The sequence below is a fragment of the Beta vulgaris genome, chromosome 4 (genome assembly GCF_026745355.1).
Source record: "Beta vulgaris subsp. vulgaris cultivar EL10 chromosome 4, EL10.2, whole genome shotgun sequence".
Taxonomy (NCBI): Eukaryota; Viridiplantae; Streptophyta; class Magnoliopsida; order Caryophyllales; family Amaranthaceae; genus Beta; species Beta vulgaris.
The window spans coordinates 35490386-35515521 of NC_079205.1; the positions used below are offsets into that span (position 1 = coordinate 35490386).

At 36.7% G+C, this 25136-nt stretch overlaps 4 protein-coding genes across 5 annotated transcripts; 3 read left to right on the forward strand and 1 right to left on the reverse strand.

Annotated features, from left to right (window-relative positions):
• The first annotated feature begins 2120 nt into the window (after nt 1–2120).
• Nucleotides 2121–3889, forward strand: LOC104907630 (uncharacterized). The gene is made up of 3 exons (XM_057394044.1): nt 2121–2224; nt 2450–3688; nt 3766–3889. Exons 1-3 carry the CDS (start codon nt 2121–2123, stop codon nt 3887–3889), a joined length of 1467 nt encoding a protein of 488 aa, XP_057250027.1.
• Nucleotides 3890–3891: 2 nt separating this feature from the next.
• On the forward strand, nt 3892–4824 carry LOC130591258 (uncharacterized). The gene has a single exon (XM_057394273.1). It carries the CDS (start codon nt 3894–3896, stop codon nt 4332–4334), a length of 441 nt encoding a protein of 146 aa, XP_057250256.1. The 5' UTR covers nt 3892–3893; the 3' UTR covers nt 4335–4824.
• A 4934-nt stretch (nt 4825–9758) lies between these two features.
• Nucleotides 9759–14376, reverse strand: LOC104907631 (uncharacterized). The gene is made up of 2 exons (XM_010696589.1): nt 13399–14376; nt 9759–13163 (listed from the first exon to the last, which is right to left on the reverse strand). Exons 1-2 carry the CDS (start codon nt 14374–14376, stop codon nt 9759–9761), a joined length of 4383 nt encoding a protein of 1460 aa, XP_010694891.1.
• A 4765-nt stretch (nt 14377–19141) lies between these two features.
• Nucleotides 19142–23260, forward strand: LOC104907620 (ETHYLENE INSENSITIVE 3-like 1 protein). Of its 2 annotated transcripts, none has more exons than XM_010696576.4 (2): nt 19142–19326; nt 20602–23260. In XM_010696576.4, the coding sequence occupies exon 2, from the start codon at nt 20727–20729 to the stop codon at nt 22842–22844; it is 2118 nt and encodes a 705-aa protein (XP_010694878.2). In that variant the 5' UTR covers nt 19142–19326; nt 20602–20726; the 3' UTR covers nt 22845–23260. The 2 variants fall into 2 exon arrangements, with proteins under 2 accessions (XP_010694878.2, XP_048499014.1); XM_048643057.2 differs by having other exon boundaries at nt 20652–23260.
• The last annotated feature ends 1876 nt before the right edge of the window (nt 23261–25136 follow it).

Sequence of the window (25136 nt, forward strand, 5' to 3'; positions counted from 1 at the left end):
GTTTTTAAAATAATTTACAACTGACTTATTTGAGTAAAACCAACCAAATAACTAACTTTTATTATATTACTCTATTTACAGATATTAAAGTTAAATTAATCAACTTAATTCACTTTTAAAGTTCACTTCTGCGTAAAAAAAAAAGTTCACTACAATGTTTCAAAACTATAATTGAATTATATACTCTTTTTAACTGTTGAGAATTAACCTCCAAATTTATATTAACATCAACAACAAGAGCTAGTAGCTATTCAATATAACCTTCTGGAGTGTCATCTACACAATATAACTGAATCACTTAGACAAAAAAGTGAATTACATGCATCTTGCTTTAGAAGAAGTAACCATCCTGAAAGGAGTTTATTAAACTACTAGTTGTGTTTAGTATGTATTATTAAAAGAATTAGACATATTATCTACCTTCTCGTAAACTCGAATTAACTCGAACCTATTTTCACATAAACCTTGTTAATCAGCTTTAGTAATAATAATGAAATTATTTATAATGATCTTAATATTATTACCAACATTTACCTAATTTGTTGTCTATCTTTAATTAAGTTGGCTACTATAATCATTTCACTCTTAGAGACTAGATAAATAGTCATTTAATAATTGACTTATACCTTTGTAACTTCTTAATTGCGATACTATTAGCTTAAAACTTGACAACTAACTGAAATTTAGAAAATGTGAATGCTATATAGGAATTCCTAACTTTCAATCAACATTATATTAGAACCAAAGAAACTTAAATGGAATTTCTATACAGTGACCCTCAACTTTTTTAAATTCTATTTGGTAGACAATTTTTATCATTCCTCTATTTGGTAACCCTCTACTATATTTTTTTCAATTTTCTTTAACCTGATTGTATTTCAAAATTATTTTTTAATTTGAAAACTGATTTTTCAATTAAAAAAAACTGATTTTGAAATAAATAAAAACTCAAACCCCTGCAAGCACCGCCACCCCCAAAACCAGCTCTCCCCACAGCTTTACCACCTCCTTTCCCTTCCAGTTTCGATTTTCACCCCCATTCCTGTTGCCAATTTCGGCCAACCCTCCCTTCTCCGTCCTCGAGTACAACCCCAACTCCCTACCTTATCCCCAATTTCGACCCCGTCCCCTTCACACAACCTCCATCCTTTCCACCTTTTCGGTAGGTTAGGGTTTCAGGGAAAAGGGTTTCGGGGAGGTGTTTTGTAGCAGTAGGGAAAGAGAGGTGCTTTCTGGGAGGCCGGGGTTGTTTTCGGTAGGAGAGAAGGTCGAAAATGGAGAAGGGAGGGGACGTCGGAAACAGGGACGAGAAGGGGGGCAGGGCTATGAAGCATGGGTACGGCACCCAGGGTCCGAATCCCGTACCGGGGACGGGGACGTCCTGGGTACGGTACGGATTAGCCTGGGATTCGTACCCAGGACGAATCCAAATACTGGGTACGGGGGTTATGTATGGGTACGGCTGAGGTCAGATCGGGGACGGGGCTGGGGACGTTTCTTAGAGTGAGCCCACGTACCCATCTAGTTTAATGAAATTTGAGAGCCCAAATATCATTTTCTAGGGTTTCAGATTTTCGAAAAACCCAAATACTCTCTCAACTCACCTGAACTGGGAGTGCGAAGATAGCGAGATCTCGCCGGACGCCGCCTCGCCGCCCGCCGTTCACCGATCTTCCGTCGAGTCGTCGGTTTCTGACTTTCTTCTCTCTTGTTTCTTCTCCTTTCACTCGCCGGTTTCTTCTCCTTTGAAGGACTGAAGGTCGACTCGTACTCGCAAAGTCGCAACGAGCGCCGGTTTTTCTTCTCCGTCGAAGTCGCCGGTAAGCTTCTCTCACTCTCTCAGTTCTCTGTTTCTCTACTTTTGAATTTCCGTGGATATATGTTTGGCGAGTTGGCACTTTGGCAGACAGTTTGGTCTTTTTATTTCTTTTTTTTGTGGAGGTTTTTTTGCTTTTTTTTATAGGAATAAATGCAGTAAGTTAGTGACTTAGTTTAGTGTTAGTTTATTTAGTTTAATTGAGTGTTGATAATTGAATTGTTGTTGTGTTGATTCTGTTTTGATTGTTGAATGTTGGGTTGAATTGTTGTGTTGATTGTTGAATGTGTTTATTAGGAAAAATATGGCATCCCAATCTCAACAACAAAGTACTAATATTGGTAGCAGCACGGGTAGTGGGTCTGGTGCGGAATCAACGCAAAATGAGGGTTTGCCTCCATTGTGGAGGTTTGTAACAAGACTTGAAAAACAAGGGCGGTTGGTGAACATGGAAATATAGATGTAATTTTTGTAATGAAAATCGAACATCTAGTTATTCTAGAGTTAGAGCCCATTTGCTTCAAATTAAGGGTCAAGGAATTGCATGTTGTAAGAAAGTGTCCCGTGTTGATAAACTTGAAATGCAAAAACTTGTGATGAATATGAGACTAAGAAACAGGATTCGGGCCCTAGGGAAGTTCCTTTGCCTAGTGAATCTCTTTCTCATTTGGACTCCGATTCTACATTCAAGAAAAGAAAGTCTGAAAAATCACCTATTACTAGATGTTTTGGGATTGAAACTAGGGATCAATTGGATCAAGAAATTGCAAGGATGTTTTACACAGGAGGGTTGCCATTTAATCTTGCTAGGAATCCACACTATATGAGGGCCTTCACTTTTGCTGCCACCCATAATATAGGAGGTTACAAACCTCCTGGTTACAACAAGCTTAGAACTACATTACTTGTACAAGAAAAAGCTAATGTAGAGAGGCTTATGATACCATTGAAATCAACTTGGAGAGAAAAAGGGGTAACAATTGTGACTGATGGATGGAGTGATCCAACAAGAAAACCTCTCACTAATTTCATGGCTACGTTTCGTAATGGTCCAATCTTTCTTAAAGCTGTGAATTGTTTTGGTGAAGTGAAAGATAAGTATTTCATTGCTAATCTTATGAAAGAAGTCATTCAAGAAGTAGGCCATCAAAATGTTGTGCAAATCATAACTGACAATGCAGCAAATTGCAAAGGGGCGGGGGAGCTCATTGAGAGTGAGTTTCCTCACATTTATTGGACACCATGTGTTGTTCATACCCTTAATCTTGCTTTGAAGAATATTTGTGCGGCAAGGAATGTGAATAGCAATCATGAAACTTATGAAGAATGTAGTTGGATCACAGAAATCCATGGAGATGCCATTCAAATTAAAAATTTCATCATGAACCACAACATGAGATTGGCCATGTTCCAAAGATTTTCTCCTCTTAAGTTGCTTTCCGTGGCCGATACTCGCTTTGCCTCCATTATTGTGATGCTTAAGAGATTTAAGCTCATCAAACGAGGTCTTCAAGCCATGGTTATAAGTGATGAGTGGACTTCTTATAGAGAAGAAGACATGGGGAAGGCAAACTTTGTGAAGGAGAAGATTGTGAATGATGATTGGTGGGACAAACTTTCTTACATTGTTGATTTCACAAGGCCTATCTATGACATGATTAGGCATTGTGACACCGATAAACCATGCCTTCACTTAGTGTATGAGATGTGGGATTCCATGATTGAACAAGTGAAGCTTGAGATTTACAAGAAAGAATGTCGTCCTCATTCGGAGTTTAGTCCCTTTTTTCATGTGGTTTATGAAATCTTGGTAGCTCGTTGGGCAAAAAGCAACACTCCTCTCCATTGTTTAGCCCACTCCTTGAACCCGAGGTATATATTCTTTGGCATTCTTTTTATCTTGTTATATTTATACACAAATTTATAATCTTTTTTTTTAAATATTGAAGGTTCTATAGTGATGAATGGCTACTTGGAGCTCCATCTAGAGTTGCTCCTCATAGAGATGGTGAAGTATCTCGAGAAAGAATGAAGTGCTTTCGTAGATTATTTGCACTTAGTGATTGTTGGTAAAGTAATGGATGAATATGCACTATTCTCTATGAAGAGTGGACCTTTTGAGGATTTAACTTGTATTGAAAGGATGCATTCTATGGATCCTAAGAGTTGGTGGGCAAACTTTGGAGCTCAAACTCCTCTCCTCCAATCTTTGGCATTTAAAGTGCTTGGGCAACCTACTTCATCATCTTGTAGTGAGAGAAATTGGAGTACATATTCCTTCATTCACTCACTTAGGAGGAACAAGCTAAATCCAAGTCGTGCACAAGATTTGGTTTTCATCCACAACAATCTTCGCCTTTTATCAAGGAATTCCGAAGAGTATTGGGAGCTTTACACTAAGATGTGGGATATTGGTGGAGATGCATTTGATTCATTGGAGGATGTTGGGTTTCTAGAGTTTGCGGAACTCTCACTAGATGAGCCGGATTTAGAAAATGAGTTGCTTCTTGAAGATTGATGTGTTGCGATGTTGCCTTATCTAAGCTTTATCTAGTTTAAGACATTAAATTTAGTTGTTGTTTTATGTTATTTTTAACTTTGAACTATTTATGTATGAATGTTTAATTTAGTTAATTTTTTTTTTTGCCGAATCCATGCCGTACCCGTTTTTTGCAATTTTAATTTTGCCGTTTTCCGTCCCCGTACCCATCCCCGTACCCGTACCCGTTTCCGTGCAACCTAGGGGCAGGGTGTAGGGCGTTTGTCAAAGAGTCGGGGGGAAGTTGCCTGGTGAATCAGCGTTAGGCTAGGGGATGGGAGGGGGTGTTAGGATGGGTGGTTATGGTGAGGGGAGGGTTTGAGTTTTTTTTTTCATTTTAAAATAAATTTTTTGTAATTAAAAGATCGGTTTTTATTTAAAAAATAAATTTAAAATGTAATAAGGTCAAAGAAAATACAAAAAATAAAGTAAAGGGTTACCAAATAGTGGAAAGATAAAAGTTGTCTACCATATAGAATTTTAAAAAGTTGAGGGTCACCATATAGAATTTTCCAAACTTAAATTAGCTCTTACTAACTGATAAAATTAAACTTCATGCAAAACGAGTGTTCCTAGCCCAACTAATTCTTGTTATAGATTGAATTATAAGTACAAATTAGCATAAGCTGACTCACTAAACTCCAAATAAACAATCGACCAAGGTACTTCTTTATCCTCAATCATTCACCTCCATAATCGATAACACATGATTACCAGCTTTAGCTAGAAAATCTTTAAATCACCTCGCTAACTAATAATAACGACAATAAACTATATTTCTAAATGAGTTCATACTTCATAATACAAAAAGTTAACTCAACCAGAACAAAACATTACCAATTCCTAACTTAGAATTCTTTTGCATTACATTCCAATTCTTTAATCTCTATTTTATAAGGGATGGGGGGGAGCTACGGTGTCATCATTTGAAGAGACTGTTTTACCCCCCTCCATTTCTAAATTACAAAACCAATTTCAACCAAAATGAGGCTTCAAAAAAATTGTCGGAAATATCATTATAACATTAAATCACGAGTCAACTGAAATCAATATAATTGCATAATTCACATTATACAGATCATTCAAATGAGAAAACTTAAAAAAAAAAAACAAGAAAATATCATTACACGGGTTGCTTCACTATTGAGTAACAATTATATCGACGCACGCATCGCGTGCATTAAAAACTAGTTTCATATTATGTAAGTGATTTATTTCTCAATCTAATGAGGTAGACTAAAATCTTATAACTAATAAATCAAACCAAATCTTAATAGAATGTTAGAACTCAAGATTCAAACATAATTTGATTTTACTTAATAACGTATAATCAAGATTTCAAAACCAAATCAACAATGTAGTATCACAAACTTAACTTACCTCACAAACTAGATTGAACTAACACCAAAACGATATGCCAATAACCAATTCATGATGTAGAAATTGTGGTTGATCTTTTAGTCAACATATAACATAAGAATAAATGGTCAATTAGTTTTTATGACAACACAAGAACAACAACATCAATAACATAACAACCGTTGACGTAACAACATCACCTACAACATAACAACAATAACACCCAACAACAACAACAACACCGCCACAACAATAACACCATTAGAGTTCTCAAAACAAGTAACTACGGTTTAACATACTCATTTACATAATCAATCATAACACAATTTCATCATCACAACTAATTTCATAACTTCAATGGAACAAATTTCAATTCAAAAGAGAGATTGGAGGGTTAGTACCAACAATAGAAGAAGAAACCCCCCCCCCCACCGGCCACGAGCTGTGCAACCAGAGAGATGACGGAGGAGTAGAGCCACGGCAACACGAGCAACACACAAGCAACAACAAGAACGGTAACAACCGACATAGGTGAGAGGAGATCGTGAAATAGGACAACAGTAGCCGCGAGAGAAGAGAAAGGACACTAGTAGCAGCGACAACACCTATAGAGGTGCAACACCACCACGAGGAAGAAGAGAGAGATTCGACGAATAACAAGAAGCACCAACAACAAACAAGGAGGAATGAGATAGATGCAAGGAGATATGAATTAATCTGGCACGACAGCAGAGCCGGTCTGAGTGGCGGTGTTAATTTTCAGATTATATGAAAATGGGCCTGGGTAAACCAATAAGGAGGAGGAGAATTTAGCCCACTTAAAAGCTAGGAGGTTCCATCCTAAAACCAATTGGTGATAGGAGGAGTAACTCCTAATCTTATCAAGTGGTTTATTCTCTCCTCTTTCTCCAATGTGGGACACTCACAAGTGGGCATTTTATGGGTTTCAACACACCCCCTCACTTGTGAGTGTCTTCAGAATTTAGAGCCAACTGAAAAGGTAATCAAAAATAATCCTCTAAGGGGCTGGACATCCTGCCGAGGTAAACCCTTACCCAATTGCTTGATTAGAGGCCTAGTTTAGAAGAGACCCACAACCCGGACTTTGACACCATGTTAATTTTCAGTTTATATGAAAATAGGCCTGGGTAACCCAATAAGGAGGAGGAGAATTTAGCCCATTTACAAGCTAGGAGGTTCCATCCTAAAACCAATTGGTGATAGGAGGGGTAACTCCTAATCTTATAAAGTGATTTATTCTCTCCTCTTTCTCCAATGTGGGAGACTCACAAGTGGGCATTTAATGGGTTTCAACAGGCAGCAAGTGGCAGTGAAGCAACAAACACCGACGAGGCGAAGGAGATAGACGAGGGTTTGAGAAAAAAAGGGTGAGAGGAGAGAGAGGGTTCCAGGGTCAGGGAGAAGCGATGGGAGAAAAGGCGGGAGTAGGAGGTTTCTGTAGGTGTTTTCGGTTTTGGGTTATCAAATGAACCAAAGGATGGGGAAACCGGCCCAAATTGATAAAATGCAACGATTTGCTTTCGTATTTTGGGTAAATATTACTCAAAAATTTAAATAATTGAAACCGAAATATATAATTTAAATATCGATAGTAATAACTTTATAGAAGTAAAATAATAAATATTTAAAAACATATATAACTAACAAATCCTGTATAGATGTTCAAACAAAATAAATTAAAATGACAATATCCAATACATAATTAAATTAATAATTATAATTAACATTTAATAATTGCTTTTAAAAATAAGAGTGTTACAGCAACGAAGAAGGAAAGTGAGTGAGCCTGATTGGAACCAAGATGGAGAGCAGTGGTGATACACTGAAACCTAAGTTGCATTACTTTGCAATTGGAATTGAAAATAAAGTAAATGTTGTTTTTTAGTTTAATTCTCTTTGACAGCTAATTAAGCGCCAACATAATTTTGGATTTGCACTCAATTAATTTAAGATGAATTTGATTTTTTTTTTTTTTTTGTGGAGGGAAGATCATGAGTTTGTTAAGTAATATGCTCCTATAAGAAAGAATAGGAAATAATTAATAAAATCATAATGTTATAATTTTAAAGATTATACTTCTTTAAAAACTACATATCTTAAATTGTTACCTTCAAATATTACCAATATGTAAGTGCTACCTAATGTTGTGACCTATCTAAAAGTGTCACATCAAAATGTTACTCAATTGAAAAAGTGCTACTTCAAAATGTTATAAAAATGTGTTACATATTAATTAAGCATTACCAAAGTATTACATACATATTTGACACACTTGAATTTTGAAAAGTGTTACCTCATACATGTTACCTTAGACGAACTTTGTACTAGTGTATCTTGTTGAAGTTAATGTTGTGGGTGAAGACTAGTAGAGTGAAAAAATTTATTGTAAAATAAAAATATAAAATTGTTATGACTATTCCAACAATTGAAAAAAAAGGAGCGGACAATCTAATAAATGACAACCCAAAATGAAAAGTGAGTATACTAATAAACATCAGAGGGAGTAAAATATAATTTGTTGCATCAGCTCTAGCAAAATACTATGGAAATGCATATTTGATTTGTAGCAATGAACAAGTAATTATACTATTGGTTGTTAGATGACGTCGTAGTTTAATCTGTTGCCAAAATTGAATACTCGGACCCTTATTATATTCACCTCATTTTCACTTATTTCAAAAAGATAAATTCAATCAAGTATATTTTGGGAAAAAAAAGTGCTACCAGAGCGCACATATATAAAAGAAAAATAAGTTATGATAAGAATTAATAAGACTATGTTTCGTTAAACTTATTTTAACTTAAGTCCGAAATCATAATTTATGACAAGTTCAAATTAGTTCAGTAAACTATATAGGTTTATTTATAAGTTCTAATAACTTCAAATATTTGATTCTAATATATAAGACACAACATCTGCTAACTTCAATAAGTTTCAATAGATAAGTTCCCATTAGGTTTAGATGAATTCAAATAAGTAAAGATAAACAAAGATAAGTTTAGATTGGTCCATAACTGCAGTTAAGTTCAGATAACTGTGAAGAGAGAATGGTACAAGTAAAGTTGACAAACCAAATTGAAGCAAAAACATTTGTATTTTACTGTTTTTTTTTTGTCTTAATGCTTAGCTATAGTTAGAGTGAATTATGATGTTAGTTACTGAATTGACGTTAATATCTATTATTCGTATTTTGACAATATAATAGTTTCTTAATTTCATTATTGTAAGAAACTTTCACTAATATTTTTTTGTTCATTAGATAAGAGAAAATACTCTATTGAAGAGACACCATCTCGTATTTATAACCAGCAATCTTTGTATATCAAACTCATTATTAGTAAGGTTATAAAAGTTTTTTTTTTTTTTTTTTTTTTGGACATCAAACAAACGTACATGAAATAAAGTAAACAAGAAAGCAATTAAGTGCGGAGTAACGGTAGTTGTCCTTGTCTGGCACGAGTAGCTAGAACATGAGCCATTTGAACCTCTGAACGGTCGACCTTTGTAAATCGACACCATTCAAATTGTTGAGCTGTCGAGCGAATATCACAGAGTGTCCAAGTAATCGAAATTGGAAATGTCAGTGGTTTAAGTAGACTGCGAATGATAATCTCAGAATCTGTATGCACTGAAATTTTTTTATAACCTTGCTCATGTGCCCAAAGTAACGCCTGAAGACATGCCCTAGCTTTAGTGAGAAGAGCAGAGTGTGCATGAATGCAAAGGCCTTCCCCTGTCTGAGTGTGATTGCTAATATCAGTAGCGACCCACGCAATACCTGCTAATGATGACGAAGAAACCCATGAACCATCAACCTGAATTTGTAATAGTGGGATTCCGCAAAAGGAGGAACCAAAATGTGCCATAAGAAATCCTGGTGGACCAGGTCCTTCAGCAATAAGGTGATGAGGCATCATGGGCCTTGCAAGGAAGGTGATATGTTGTGTCATTGCTTGTTGCGCAAGGGAATGTAGGATGCCACCATCAGGTCTGACGTTGTTAAAAACCAAATTATTCCGACACTACCAGATTGTCCACAAGGTAGCTATAAACACAGGAAGACGGTCCCCAGAATATCCATCCATGCGATAAAGATAAAAAAACCATGCAATAAGCCAGTCTTTGAAAGATACGTAGCCGAGTAAGTTGGAAATGATACCCAATTGACTAGTCTGCCAGGCTGTAGTAGCGAGGGGGCACATTCTGAAAAGATGCTGGAAGGTCTCAGGTTCCAACGCACAATAAGGGCACGCAGTTGAAACTGACATTCCGCGAGCTGAAAGATTAGCAACTGTTGCTAAACTATTGTGCCAAAGTTTCCATAGAAAAATTTCCCACTTAGGCATGATGCGCAGACCCCATACAATCCGGAAAAATTTCGAATTCAGAGGGGGTGTCATGCTACAGATTTCAATTTGTCGAGATAGGAAATAGTATCCAGATTTAGTTGTATAGTTGCCCGAAGCTGTGTGAGGCCAGTACGGAATATCAGAGTGAGCCTGAATGGTTGGCAACTCTAAACCTCGGATAGCAGAGGTCGTCTCTGGAGTGAAAAGACGATGAAGTCGGGGAATATTCCATCCTTGCTGATGCGGTAAGATTAGGGACCCAACAATCACAGTAGTCGCAGTTCGCAGGGTAATATGATCTTGGTATATCGGTTTTTGACCATTAACCCATCTATTCTGACCCGCGCGTAGAGTTGAATTTGTGCCTATTTTCCAAGCATAATTATCAAAAAGGATCTTCTCAGCTTGGTATAAACCCCGAGCTCCCCAAGATCTCTGGCTTTTTGAAGACTGTAATGTAGGAAAAGCCGAATGGGTATGTAGCGGAGTGGACGTGAAGACCTTGCTAATGAGTAGTTTCGAATTTCGATGAATACGCCAGACTTTTTTTATAAGTAAGGCACGGTTGTGATACGTCACACTACGTAGTCCAAGTCCCCCAACACCTTTTGGCAGATGTAAAATCTCCTTCCGTCGCCATGCAATTCCCGTACTTGAAGGTTTAGTCCAGAAAAATCTAGCAACCATGGCATCTACCTTGTTGGCAATGGTTGTAGGAAGCAAGAATACAGAGAGTATGTGAGCCAGGGAAGCAATGAGAACAGAATTGATAAGGATAAGCTTGCCAGATTGGGATATGGGGGAGTGACTCCATTCAGTAATACGTTTTGAGATTTTATCCAATAAATAAGTGAAATGCTGAGTCTTTGTCCCCTGAATGTCTACTGGTGCCCCGAGATATGTACCCATAGAACTTTTAGCCTCCAATTTGAGAATACTTTTATACTCAGTAATTAGAGTGTGCGGTATGTTAGGGCTAAATTTGACGTAGGATTTGGTAAGGCTTAACATTTGACCCGATATCATGCAGAAACGATCCAGAAGTTTTGAAACTTTCGTACAAGAAGTAGGAGAAACCTTGAAGAAAAGAACAGCATCATCAGCGAAAAAAAGATGTGATATAGGAGGTGCATACTTGTGTGCTTTGATCCCGTCAAAGTGGCGCATTTCCGTAGCTAGTGTTATCATACGAGACAAAATATCCATACAGAACAAAAACAAATACGGGGAGATGGGATCCCCCTGCCGTAACCCGTATTGGGGAGTGAAAGCCTCCGAAACCTGGCCATTTACCAGAATCCGATATGTAACAGTAGCGATACATTGGTGAATCAATTGTATCCAATGTTCAGGAAATCCATATGCTCGGAGTACTTGTAAGAGGAACACCCAATTAACCCGATCATATGCCTTAGTCATGTCAATTTTGATGGCGGCAACATGAACATTGCCACGTCGGTGTTTATTGATGACATGAGTGAGTTCATGACTAATCAAAATGTTATCATCCATATGGCGTCCCGGGATAAAAGCGCTTTGATATTCACTGATCAGGTCTTGTAACAGTGGCCTCAACCGATTGACCAAACATTTTGATGCACATTTGTAAATTGTATTACATAAGCTAATAGTTCGAAATTGCTTAACCTCTTCAGGATTAGGACCTTTAGGTAACAAGACAATAAGTGATTGGTTCCATTCCCGCAAAACGAATCCGGTATGAAGGAAGCGAATAACTGCCTGGAAGACATGTTCTCCTAGGAGGTCCCAGTGAGTTTTAAAAAATTCTGCCGTAGAACCGTCTAACCCTGAGGATTTAGCATTCCCAATGCCAAACATTGCATCATGAACTTCTGATTCTGAAAAAGGAAGAAGGAGTTGTTGTTGCTGGATAGCAGATAGGTGTGGAAGATTTAGATCTCGAAGCAGTAACCCAATATTTTCCTCATACACGGGATCAGGGTTCGTAGAAGTGGAAGGCGTGTAGGCAGTTTTGAAGTGTTTTAAGATTGCAGAAGAAATAACATCACTATCGTCTGTCCATTCATCCTCCGCAGTTTTGAGGAGATAAATATATGCAGAACGTTGTTTCTGCTTTAGCTTGTTAAAAAAGAACTTTGTAGAAAGTTCGCCATCCTGAATAAATTTATCCTTAGAGCGTTGTGACCAGTAAGTATGAGCCAAAGTAGCCCTATTCAATACCTCTTGTCTTTGGCACATGAAAGCATTTCCTTGCTGAATATTATCAATAGGAACGGCAGAAGTGGCTAACTGGTCAGTAATGTCCTTCCAATCAATACCCCAAACAATCTTATGATCCAAACACCATCGTTTAATTTTTTGTCGTAATAAGGAAAGATGTTTGGTAAAACAGTACATAGGAGAGCCTGCAATGGGGTTTTGCCAAACAGACGTAATGATACGGGGAATGTCAGAGTGAGTGAGAAACCAATTTTCGAACTGATAGGGCCGACGACGAGGAGTGTGTAGAGGTACTGTCTGGTAAAATATGGCTGAATGATCAGAATGTAGGATCGGAAAATTTTTGACGTAACTAAGTGGATATTTGTCCAACCATGCTGGTGACACATATGTCCGATCAAGACGTTCGAGAATCAAATCTGATCCGTCTCGATTGTTTGTCCAAGTAAACCGAGGCCCCACGAAAGGAATATCTTGTAATTCCAAATCATGTTTCCAATTAGTGAACTCCTCCCATCCCTTAATAGTAACATCACCCCCTAATTTGTCCTCATAATGCTCCAATTGGTTAATATCACCAATAATAAGAAACTCTGGATAGGGAGATAGTAAGTGGAGAAGGTGAGCCCACAGCATTGGTCGAAGTTGATAACTCGGTTCCCCATACAAGAACAAAACGTACCATATCATTCCATTATTACCAGAGATTTTACAAAAAACATAATTACACATAGAACTAAGTACAGTCACGTCGTAAGGAGCCCAACAAAAAACAACCACTCCTCCACTAGAACCTATAGCATCAACACCAACCACACTATTTGGCCTAGTACTACTAAGTAAACTTTGTACATGAGTAACTGTAGACTTCGTTTCCTGCAAGAACAAAAACATTGGACGCACTGTCGATGTTAGCCAGAGTATATACGGAATTATCGGAGCATCTCTGGAATTCAAACCCCGACAATTGAGCGAAAGGATATTCATGGATGAGGTGGTGACTGGTCTGGGTCAGTCACTACCCTAGAACACTCATCTGACACTTTCACCAGGAGCGAAAAACGATGATCCATTTTAGCTGCTTCAGAGGGAAGTTGGTTGGAAGTGTTACCATTTCCTTTAATGCGCTTGAAAATCCATTTTTTCCCGCTGGAATTGGTGGTGAAATGACGGCGCTTCGTTTCTTGGAAACTTGTGAGGTTACTTCTTCTCCAGGTTCAACCCCCATTGAACATGCCATAGACACGTCAGTTAATGCTTTAGGCCGAAACCCAGTTGATGCAAGTGGAGAAGCAACATTAAGACCACCTTTAGTTTCCCATTGTTCAAACTGTTGTCGTTTGCTACTTTTGCTCACTGAACTAGAATCACCAAGTATTTCATCAATCCCATCAATAGAATAACTGCGAATATGTCGTTTCCGACCACCTAGCGCAGCATCATGGCCAACCGAAGGTGGTGGCCGTAGATTGAGCCAAGTACTTGGCCCAGGAACATGTGGTTCTGGTGGTGGATTCCAAGTCCAGCCTTGTGCTACCAAAGCTTCAAGAGTCCCATTATTAGGTAGAGCATTCCGAGTGAGAGTAGGACTATGAAGAATCGGGTCACGCCCTTCCCCAGCCATAGCAACAAAATTCCGTGCATCTGGACTATGCTCCTCCAAACCAAACGTGGCTCGAAAGGATCGTGGTGGTCGTGTGGTAATACCCAAGTGGCGAAAAAGAGGACGTGGTCCCTGATAATTAACATTGGCCGCAGGTTGAGGATTCGAATGGTCGCTATTCGCCACCAATGTAGCACAGCAGTGTGCCTTTGATTGAACTCCAAGACTTCGAATCTTCCCGCAAGTAACATCATCCGCACCAAACCGGTTCCCTGGAGAGGCTACCATTTCTTGTGGATAGAGTTCCCTGTGAACACTATCTGCGGATGCCCTAGAGTACGTCGTAGGAGGGTTTGTATGAACATCAGATTCATAGGGAGAAGGTTGGTTTGGTTGTGAAGGAATGTTTGGTGGTTCAGCCGAAGGTTCGGGGGTACCTGGCGAAGCTAAGTTACCTGGTTCTTCATCCGAGCTAGAGTCTACCATATGCACCTCAACGTGCCGTTCCCCAAAAGTATAAGGATCATTTTTTCCGGAACAAACCTTGTCAAATTAACTCGAGCATTGCGATAAATAAATCGATCAGGCAAGCCTCTTAGAATATTAGTATAAAGAGGAGTCTCAAGAGGCCCAAACATTAAAGTCAATCCGTCATGCTGAAAATCATAAAACCTTCGATGGATGAGGTGATGAGCATCATAGGCAGACATGGGACATCGACCAGTGCGATGCCCTACACACCCACATTGCTTGCAAAATTTAAAGATCCCTTCGTACCTAAAAAACACCCACACGACATCACCATCATCTAGAGGTATGAAGCAACCCGGAATAAGTGGCTGTGTAAGATCAATAAGTAATTTTGCACGAAGAAAAGCCTCCTTAGATAGACCGGGCCCCGTATCCTCCACAAATTCAACCAAACCCACATGGGACAGAATACGAGCGGTCAACTCGTGGTCAAGAAACCTCCATGGCAGGTTATGAACTCGAACCCAAAGAGTGGCTAGATTAAAGTTGATGCTAGAAGGTACCTGATTAGCCGAACTAGAGCGAAAGGTAATGATCTTACCGTCAATAACCGTTGTATGGCGGTCGAGAAGAGCGTCACGGTCTAAAGGATCTTGACACTCAAAAATGAAATAGTCCCCTGTGCGAAGCACCCGAATAGATCCGCGAGTGATCCAAGTATTATTAACCACATCTGTAATTAAACTCGTCGAAGGAGGGGCGAAATCAAAGAATCACCCGACAACAGAGTGACGCCATACAATATTAGGCAACCGCGGTGGGTGGGACGGTGGAATTTGAACAAGAACACCCATACGTTTGTGGATAGAACGAATGGGAAGGTTGTCAGTAGAAGTGGTTTTTGTAGAAGAACTCATTTTGAGGTTATATAGGTATGCAAGAACTTACTACAGTATAATTTAGTCAAGCAGTGAAAAGGGATTTGGGGAGGTAGAAATAAATAAGCAACTGAAACACTTATCTGAAACCGAAATAGTTAGAGCAAATTTACCGTGAACCGCCACGAAAAAGATTTGTGGCATGCAAACTGCCAAGTGTTACTCACCGAAGCAAGGAGAAAATAAAAGCGGCGTAGAAATTCTTAGTGCGGCGTAGAAGTCCGTAGAAAGCCTTCGCAAGTGGATTACCCACCAGCTGGATGAAACTCACACTCTAGTGAGATATGCTCTCGATTGTAGAGAGAGAAAGAAAGGTTATAAAAGTTAATTGAGGCTAAGAGGTTGTATTTTACTTTTTTTTGTGTTCATACTTAGTTAAGGTCAATTATAATGTTAGTTATTGAATTAATGTTATTACTTTTTACTAGTATTTTGATAATTTGGTAGTTTAGTGATTGCGAAACTCATTTTTAGAAACTTTAAATGATATTTATTTAATTAGGTAGATAAAATAAAAGATTCTACTAAACCGACTCCCTCTTGCTAATATAATCAGCCTGTTTTATAGGAAAACTCATTGAAAAGTAGGAGGAATGGTAAAGAAAGCCTGATCCTCAAGGTTGCGAGGACAGACCTTTGCCACTAGCCACTTGGCTAAATCTTGCTGAATTGTGTTATTACCATATATTTTGCATTAGTACTATATCAAGCATTTTTGCAAAAATCTTGATTAATATATATTAGAGGAAAAAATAGCCAAAATTTAAAATTCTAATAATGCCTTTAACCCAATCGGCTGACCTGTAACTAAACATTTCAGGTCATTTTCAAGTCGTAAATGAAAGTTAACCCAGTTCTGAATTTGTTCAACTCAAATTAGAATTTTATTCTTAATTACTTTTCTAATTTATTGCACTAAAATGATAATGGCATAAGTCACCAATAAAATATTTCTTTCAAGCGGTGTAAATCCTATATTATACTTACGAAAATACAAAGTAGAAAATGGGAAAAAAATATTATGGATAGAAATTTATCTTGCGTGATGCCTGGTCGTAACAATGATGAAACCCTAAAATTCATTATAGGAAAAATTTCATAAAACTACCTTTTATAATAATTTATTTTTTCAAAGAACTATGTTTTTAAAATTTTCTTTCAAAAATCTATCTTCTATAAAAAATTTGTTTCGATATACTACCATTTTATCGTAAATGGAGTTTAATCACTAATAATTGAGTCACCGTAAATTGTTTTTCTTTCTTCCCCTCTCATTTCTCTCTTCTTTTCTCAACCCATCGACAATAATACATACGACGACTGTTATTTATTGATTAGTAATAAATATAAACGTAAAATGTTAGTATCTTGAAAGAAATTTGTTATAAAAAGTAGTTTTTTGAAAAAAGTTGGTTATAAAAGGTAGTCTTTTGAAATTTTTCCTTCATTATATATGGCTACTCAATTATATGACGCAACAAACAGTTTTTTCTAATTACATTTGACATGTTTTGTATCATTCACTACAATTTTATATAACTATATTGTGAAAAAGCTAATATTGAACAAAAAAAATACTTCGTCCGTTATTTATACTCGATTTTGAGAAGTTTTGCAATATTAACATCTTTGACAATATGGTTTATATTTCTCTTTTTCTAGCGTATGAGGTCCCCTTTTATTGTACAAAATCTAAATCTCTCGCCTCCCAAATTCTTGTGTTATGTCTCAATATTGCAAGTAGTATAGTTTGCTGATAGAACTTAGGTTCATGGCTTGAAAGATTCTTTTTGACAACTTGAAAGATAAACAATAGTTCTCGTGAGGATTGTTAAAAAAATGTTTCACGATGTTTTATGTTTATCTATTTAGTAATTTGATATTAGCTTGGAAATGGATTAAGGTCAAATTATCTCATTAATCTCATGACATATGGAATCTAAACGCGTGAGATATTCAAGTAAAAAATATGTGAAAGTATTGGGTCAGACCGTCTTACCATAAGTTATGGTCAGACCAGCCCAACCCAATACTATAATTCCTTTCACTTAGCTCTACTTTCCTTTTAGTTAGCTATGTTTTTGTTTCAATTAGCTCTGCTTTGGGTTCAGTTGGCTTTTTTTTTGCTTCATTTGGGTATTGTTTTGGTTCAGTTAGGTACAGTTTTGTTTCAGTTGGGTATTTTGTTATTTCAGTTGGAACTCTTTGTGTTTCAGTTGCAACCACTTGAGTTTTAGTTGGAAGCACTTGTATTTTAGTTGGAAGCACTTCAAGTTAATTGAAAAAAATATTTTAGTTAATTGAATATGACTTTCAGTTAAAAGAATTATTGTTTCAGTTAGTGGAAAAAGTATTTTACTTAATTGAATAAGTTTTTTTCGTTAACAAAATTAAAGCTAACTGAAACATAAATATACCTAACTGAAATAAAACAATAGCCAACTGAAACAAAACAATATCTAACTGAAACAAAACAATACTCAAATGAAACAAAACAAAGCTAACTGAAAGAAAAACAGAGCTAACTGAAAAAAATGTGTCAAGTGAAAATTACAAAAAGCGGTCTGACACAATACGTTCTCAATAAATATGCGTCATAATACATGTATAAATAGTGATATCAAAATTGACATAAATATTCTGGGCATTAATGAACTCATGTTAATCGATTATATTGCCTAATGCACTTGTTTCATCGATGTCATGCCTACAAAGAAAAAAATGAAAGTATCATATAAGAAACTAAGGAACCGTTCGGTATTATCGTAGTTTTTTTTATCTTTTGGTTTTTTGATTTTCAAAGTCATATAATATATGTCCTATAATGAATAAAAAATTAGTCAAATTTATTAGAAACATGATGATTTTGAAAACTAACAACTAAAAAATGAAAACCACTTATTCTGATTTCCTGTTTTTGATTTTCGAAAAATTGACAGAAATAATCCCAACTATGACCGGTCCGCTCAAAATATTACGAACTTTGGGTTTTTCTAGAATAATCCAAACTATTTGGGGTAACTTCCCAAAATAATCCGAACTTTTATTTTTCTTGCCTTCAATGATCCCTTTTGGGTCTATTATATATAGGATAATTAAAAGTTTGGATCATTTTGAGAACATACTTCCAATAGTTTGGATTATTCTAGAATAACCCATAGTTGGGATTATTTTGAGTGAAACGGTGATAGTTTGGATTATTCTTGTCAATTTTTCCGATAATTTGTAGTTTTCAAAAAACTGAAAATTGAAAACAAAAAAGGATAATGAACGACCCTTAAACTATTAGATCTTGTTTTACTAGAGATACACATATAACAAAGGCATAATTTAATTTCTAATAACTTCAAACACGTAATATTAGCATGCATGATTATTACTCAATTTTGACAACGCATATTACATACTTATTATTATGGAAAGAAAACTACTAATTTAGTAGTTTTGCAACATAATTTCATCAATAACTACAAACTACATAATACAAAAATAGTAACCTATATTATGTCAAAATTAAAACAAAACCATATGCAAGATTCAACACCATAAAACAAAATGCATAAAAATTTCACTTGATCACAAATCAAGTTCAAGTAGTTAAAGTTGATAATGTCATATTCTCACTACTAAAAATACCTAAAAACCTTGAGCAAACATATTTCTAAATTAAAGTACACATGGATGGCTGAAGATTTCACTACAATATGGAAGATGTGTGGGGATGCATTACACCCAATAAACACTCACGTGAAAGATGAAGAAAAACTTCCTTTACCATAGTCAACCTTAACCTGACCATAGTTAAATACCCCCAAACAAAATATACTGCCCACTGTCCACCCCAAGACAACCCCACAACTTCATTCACTCTTTCTCTCTCCTCTTTTTCTTCCTCTCTCATCCTTACCCTCTCCATTTTGTCCACCAGCAAAAAAAAAAAAAAAAAAAAAAAAAAACTCCCTCCATTTTTCTCCACTTTCTATCTCCTAAAAGCTTACTGGAGATCGTCCATGAGAGAAACGTACAGGTAACTTTAACCATGATTGATTTGGATCCATCTTTTTTAACCATGATTAATATATTTAGCTGATAATATGCTTCTTTATTTTGTTATTGTTGCTACTTTTGTTTTTGCTGAATAATAATACTATAATGCTTTTTTATTATTTTTTTTCTAGTAGTTCAATACTTTTGGTTTATGGGTTGATGATCGTTGTTTTTGGGTTTTTGGTTTTTTGGTTTTTTGTTGTTGATGTTGGTGATTCTATATTTGGTGTTGATTCTGATTCCAAAATTTTATGACATGTTTTTTTGTGTGTCTTTTGGGATATTTGAAGTGGGTTTGGTATTAAATTCTTGTAAGTTTAGTAAGGTGATGACCATTTAATCTCTTATGTTGTTTTCAAGTTTTGTGATTTTTGTTCCCAATCACAAAAACATTTGGATTTGAATTATTTGTTTTTGGTAATTTAAAAAATTAAATTTTGATCAAATTACTATATTTTTTAATTAACACTTTTAATATTTCTTATATTGAGGGAGGGGTTTAAAGTATGTAGTATGTTCTTACCAAATTGGTTTTCTTTATTTATTTGTATCTAAAAATGTAAAAAAAAAAAATCTTTTGAGGGTTTAATATATTTTTGATTGGGGAAGAGGATTTAAAAAAACGTTTTTTCAATAAGTTGAAAGCTTGTAAATGATAAAGTGAGTTTGACTTACTTGATAAATGGGATATATTAGCTGGAAATGGTTGAATAATTGTCCAAATTAAAGATTTTTTAGTTGCTTCAGTTTTCAATCAATAGATCAACACAGATAGATCTGTTGGTCAATTCTTATAAATTAATAATCCTTATGCTTATTTTTTACACAAAATTTATTTATTTATCTATATTTGTTATTTTCCAGTTGGTCCAAGAGGGGTTTCAAAACTTTATAGTTTATTTATTTATTGTACTTAGTTTACACTACTTGTTAATAATAGTTTATTAATTAATGCTGATGAAGTGAAAATGTTTTGGTTTCTTCAATACGGATATGTATGCAGTAATGTTGATGTGAAAAGGTCTATGGGCTTTCTGCTGTAATATACGTGTTGTGTTGTGTTGTGTTAGTGTAAGGCTCAAATCTCGATAATAATCTGGCATTTAATTATAAATGTGTAAACTTTGTGTGACATTAAATTCATAATTGTCTAATTCATTGAATCCAATCACTCTAAATTAAGTAATAGCCCTTTGATTTTCGAATGGTCATTCCTATATTTATGTGGGCTGCTTGCTTCTTTTGCCTTTTGCAGGTAAGAAATTTCTCATTTTGGTTTTTTTGGTGGATTTTCTTCTTGAGAAGTTCTTGATTGTAGTCATTGAGTAGAAGTTGTTGGTCATCAAACATCTGTTATAAGTTTCGTTCGTGAAATCAAAGATGATCTCGTCGTCATCGAAAATGGGTTATTTTGAAGATATGGGTTTTTGTTCAAACTTTGACTTCTTTGCTCCACCTCCTTCTATGGCGGGTGAGGGAGAAGTTGGCCGTGAAGCTGAAGCGGAAGCCGCTGTTGATGACGAATACTCTGATGATGAGGTTGATGTAGATGAGCTTGAGCGGCGTATGTGGAGAGATAGAATGCTCTTGAAAAAGCTCAAGGAGCAGAGCAAAGATAAGGCCAAAGAAGGAGTTGATGCTGCAAAGCAGCGTCAGTCTCAGGAACAAGCCCGTAGAAAGAAGATGTCAAGGGCACAGGATGGAATTCTGAAATATATGTTGAAAATGATGGAGGTTTGCAAGGCTCAAGGTTTTGTTTATGGGATTATTCCTGAAAAGGGGAAGCCCGTCAGTGGAGCCTCTGACAATCTGCGGGCTTGGTGGAAGGAGAAAGTCCGATTTGACAGGAATGGTCCTGCAGCCATTGCCAAGTATCAGGCTGATCATTCCATTCCTGGTATTAATGAGGACTGCAATGCAATGGCATCGACACCTCACACCTTGCAGGAACTACAAGATACCACACTGGGATCCCTTTTATCAGCTCTGATGCAGCACTGTGATCCTCCGCAGAGGCGGTTCCCCTTGGAAAAAGGCGTCCCTCCACCCTGGTGGCCCACCGGGATTGAAGAATGGTGGCCTCAGTTGGGCCTTCCAAAAGATCAGGGAGCACCTCCGTATAAGAAACCTCATGATCTCAAGAAGGCATGGAAGGTGAGCGTTCTTACAGCTGTTATCAAGCATATGTCACCTGATATAGCAAAGATTCGGAAGCTTGTTCGTCAGTCCAAGTGCTTGCAGGATAAAATGACAGCCAAAGAAAGTGCCACATGGCTTGCTATCATTAATCAGGAGGAGGCTTTGGCTCGGAAACTCTTTCCTGATCGATGCCCACCTCCAAATGCTGGTGGAAGTGGGTCTTTGGTCATTAGTGATTCTAGTGACTATGATGTTGAAGGGGTTGATACTGATCCCAATAGCGAAGTGGATGATAACAAACCTCAAAATATTAATCTCTTCAATTTTGGTGTTGGCGCAGAGAGAGAAAAGTTTATGACTCCAAACCCTATGCTGACTTCTGCAATCAAAGGAGAGGTCATTGATGCTAATACTTCAGAATTTTCTGAGAAGAGGAAGCAGCCATCTTCTGGATCTCACCTGGTAATGGATCAGAAAATATTTGTTTGCGAGTATCCTCAATGCCCTTACAGTGATAGCCGCCTTGGGTTCCTTGACCGGAATTCGAGAAATAATCATCAGCTGAACTGTGCGTATAGGTTTAGTCCTTCAACTCATGGTGTTGGAGCAACCAACTTTCAGGGAAACAGTATTGAAGCTGCAAATTTCCCCACATCCTTTGCACAACCAGAGAAGCTGTCTCTGCAATCTGAGAACCAGTCATCAACTACCTTCAGTACTTCTGGGCTTGGACTTCCTGAAGATGGTCAGAAGTTGATTACCAATCTCATGTCAGTTTACGACAATACCCTGCATCAAAACAAGAATGTCAATCTAGGGAGTGGGAACTTCGCTGAAAATAATCAGATCGGTGGAGGTTTTGCTTGTCAGCAAGGTGCTTTATTTGGAAATAGTGCTTCCCAAGGAATGAACATAAATACCATGAAGGATCATAATCAGGCACAACCAAAGGTGGCTCAATTTCAGTTAGACAATGGATTTTTAGGGCAAGGAATGCCGATGAATGTGAACAACAATCCACAACAGAAGCTTCAGTTTCAGATGGGTAGCTCGGTTTTCCAAGGAACAAATATGAACCCACCTGAACAGAAAGTGCAGCTTGCAATGGACACCAGCTTCAATGGCCAGAGAACGGTGTCCGGGGCCAATGTTGTTACGCAAGGAACTAACATGGGTGGTTCTGTTTTTCAGTCTAACGCAATTCAGCTGGATCATGGCAGGGCATTTGATTCTTCTTCTTTTGGGATGACTCTGAACGACAACATGTCGGACTTCGGATTTGGTGGTGTTCCATTCAACCTCTCAACAATTGATTTCGACCAGCTCTCGAGGCAGGACAACTCTATCTGGAACCTGTGAGTGAAGGATTTGGCAGTCAAGGAAGTCAAAACCGGGGAGTAACAAGCAAGCTGTACATTCTGAGAAGAAGATTGCTTTTAGATCTCTTCTTTTAAATAGGTGAAAGCTTCGCCTGCTGAATTTTAGCTTTCTTTTTTTTTTGTTATCTTTTTAATTTCCTTAGATAATCTGAAGAAGCCACATAAAAGACTTCCATTTCTTTCTTGCACCCACAATCACTTAGCGTTTATAGATGATTCCCATATAGCATTAGTTGAAGTTTGGCCACACAGTTATATGGGAGAGGCCACCTTGTTTAAACATTATTATTTTACTTCCGCGACTATATATTTTTATGTAGCCATGTTGAAAAACCCACAGTAAATAGTATAAATATGTTTTGATCAATAATCACTTCTTGCTTGTTTTTATTTTTATCCTTCTCTCTATCATTTTGTGTTTGAAATTTGTTATTCTTCTCATGTTCATATTGTACAAACAAACTATTTCAGGGCTAATCAGATCTAATAAATTTCGGATCGATTGACAATGCAATCGTATCCTCGTGTGACTCTAGTATGTTAACAATTGGGAATTTGCTGCTTCACGGCAAGTTTGGATATATTTTCACCTGATTTTTTGGTACTACAAGAATAGATTGTTATAGCCCTTTTTCCTTGTTTGGTAAAACCTAGTCATTTAAGTGTCAAATGAAAAAGGATGTTTTAAAAGAAAAATACTAATAAGTCAAGTCAAAGTTAGGCAAAAGCTAAGGACAAGTTATAGTCTCCTTCACTGTCCTTACCTTCCTACTACCTTCCTAATTGGAGAAAAATGAAATGTTATTGTTTTTGCCCATCAAAAAAAAAAAGTTGATGATTCTCATTTCTAATCGATAAGTTGAATAGGTCTCCACTCGTTGTAATTGTAGCATGTCTTTCCAAATAAAACAAGGGACCATTTAGAAAAAAGGCCCCACTATTGCAAATGGTGTGCTCTTATCTAGAATAGGAATTGATGAGAGAGAATGTTAAAAATGAGCTGTACATGTGTGGAGAGCTGGACGGTGGGCTAGGGGGGAAGCATTTCATTTGCCTTCTACTATTTACTATTTTGTGTTTTCTTCTCCCATCTATATTATGCTTTAGTAGGCCACAAAATGGTATTTAATGGATCTGTTTTTGGACATTTTTAATCATAGTTCTTTCTTACTGTTTTTTTAGCTTGATGAACCATAGTATTTATTATGATTATTATAGTTAAAGAACGATTGCTATTCATAACATATGCCCAATTATGACTTTGTTGTATCAAAGTCATCATTCTTTTCTCTCCTACTAGTATTTGATTCTAGTTACAAACCTGGTTTTTCGAAGGATTTTTCTTTTGCAAAGAAGTACTTATATGCCTTTTATATTTTACTTTATCAAATAATACCTTTTACGGAAAAAAAAGAGCACCTTAGTGACATATTTTGGCCCAAAATAAAAGTTTCGACATTTGGGTTAATTAATCAGGTGTCTTTTTTATTTTTTTTCCCATGCTTTTATGGTATAAATAAAATCGAATCATTAAATTTCCTCAAATTTGTTGGTGAGTATTAATTGGATAAATCTAATAATATCTTGATGGGAAATTAATGAGATATGAGAGATTGCTAAATTCTAGATTTTAGGTATGATTGTATCCTTGTTATTTGTAGTGGGTGAATTGGGTTGACATGGAGATTGGATGAGTGGGGTCGTCAGAGATGAAATGAGAAAGGGAGAGATGAAGAACATAAAAACATGTTTGGGACAGATAGGGGAAGAAGATGAGAAATCTAGATGTATAAGAAGAGAAAAAATATGATGGAAAGAAACATGTTGTAGCCTAGCTCACGGCTACAAATATCTCATATTAGACTATTAGTGATGAGTTGACGATCATTTATGTACACAAAATATTCATCTACGTTCTATTAATATCCCACACCATAACCTTCATCAAGGATTGTAATAAGCGTGTTAGGATTTGATGATCGAGTTATAGACTTCCTCCTTCTAACGTAACTCATTTTGCTTGTGTAAATTACTCATTTTTCCTTTTGAGTTATGGGTACCACATTCTAACTAGAGTGTTAATAAGTTAGGGTGATTTGCAAACTATTCGAGTTCGATTCGGTCAAATCTCGTCTTTAAAGGGCTCGACCTGAGTTCGGGATCGGCTCGAGACCCTAACGAGTCGAGCATGAGCTATCTTAAGCTCGGCTCGAAAGCTCGCGATCAGTCTCAATAATGTCTTAATTACTAAAAATATTTCATTAATGTTTAA

What these genes read in the sequence shown, in the direction of transcription:
- LOC104907630 (XM_057394044.1), top strand. Translation starts at nt 2,121, where the DNA reads ATGGCATCCCAATCTCAACAACAAAGTACTAATATTGGTAGCAGCACG. An exon ending in GGTTTGCCTCCATTGTGGAG is followed by an intron (nt 2,225 to 2,449) that starts GTTTGTAACAAG and finishes TTCGGGCCCTAG; the next exon opens with GGAAGTTCCTTTGCCTAGTG. An exon ending in GCCCACTCCTTGAACCCGAG is followed by an intron (nt 3,689 to 3,765) that starts GTATATATTCTT and finishes TAAATATTGAAG; the next exon opens with GTTCTATAGTGATGAATGGC.
- LOC130591258 (XM_057394273.1), top strand. Translation starts at nt 3,894, where the DNA reads ATGGATGAATATGCACTATTCTCTATGAAGAGTGGACCTTTTGAGGAT.
- LOC104907631 (XM_010696589.1), bottom strand. Translation starts at nt 14,376, where the DNA reads ATGGTAGACTCTAGCTCGGATGAAGAACCAGGTAACTTAGCTTCGCCA. An exon ending in CAAGCGCATTAAAGGAAATG is followed by an intron (nt 13,164 to 13,398) that starts GTAACACTTCCA and finishes TTGTTCTTGCAG; the next exon opens with GAAACGAAGTCTACAGTTAC.
- LOC104907620 (XM_010696576.4), top strand. Translation starts at nt 20,727, where the DNA reads ATGATCTCGTCGTCATCGAAAATGGGTTATTTTGAAGATATGGGTTTT.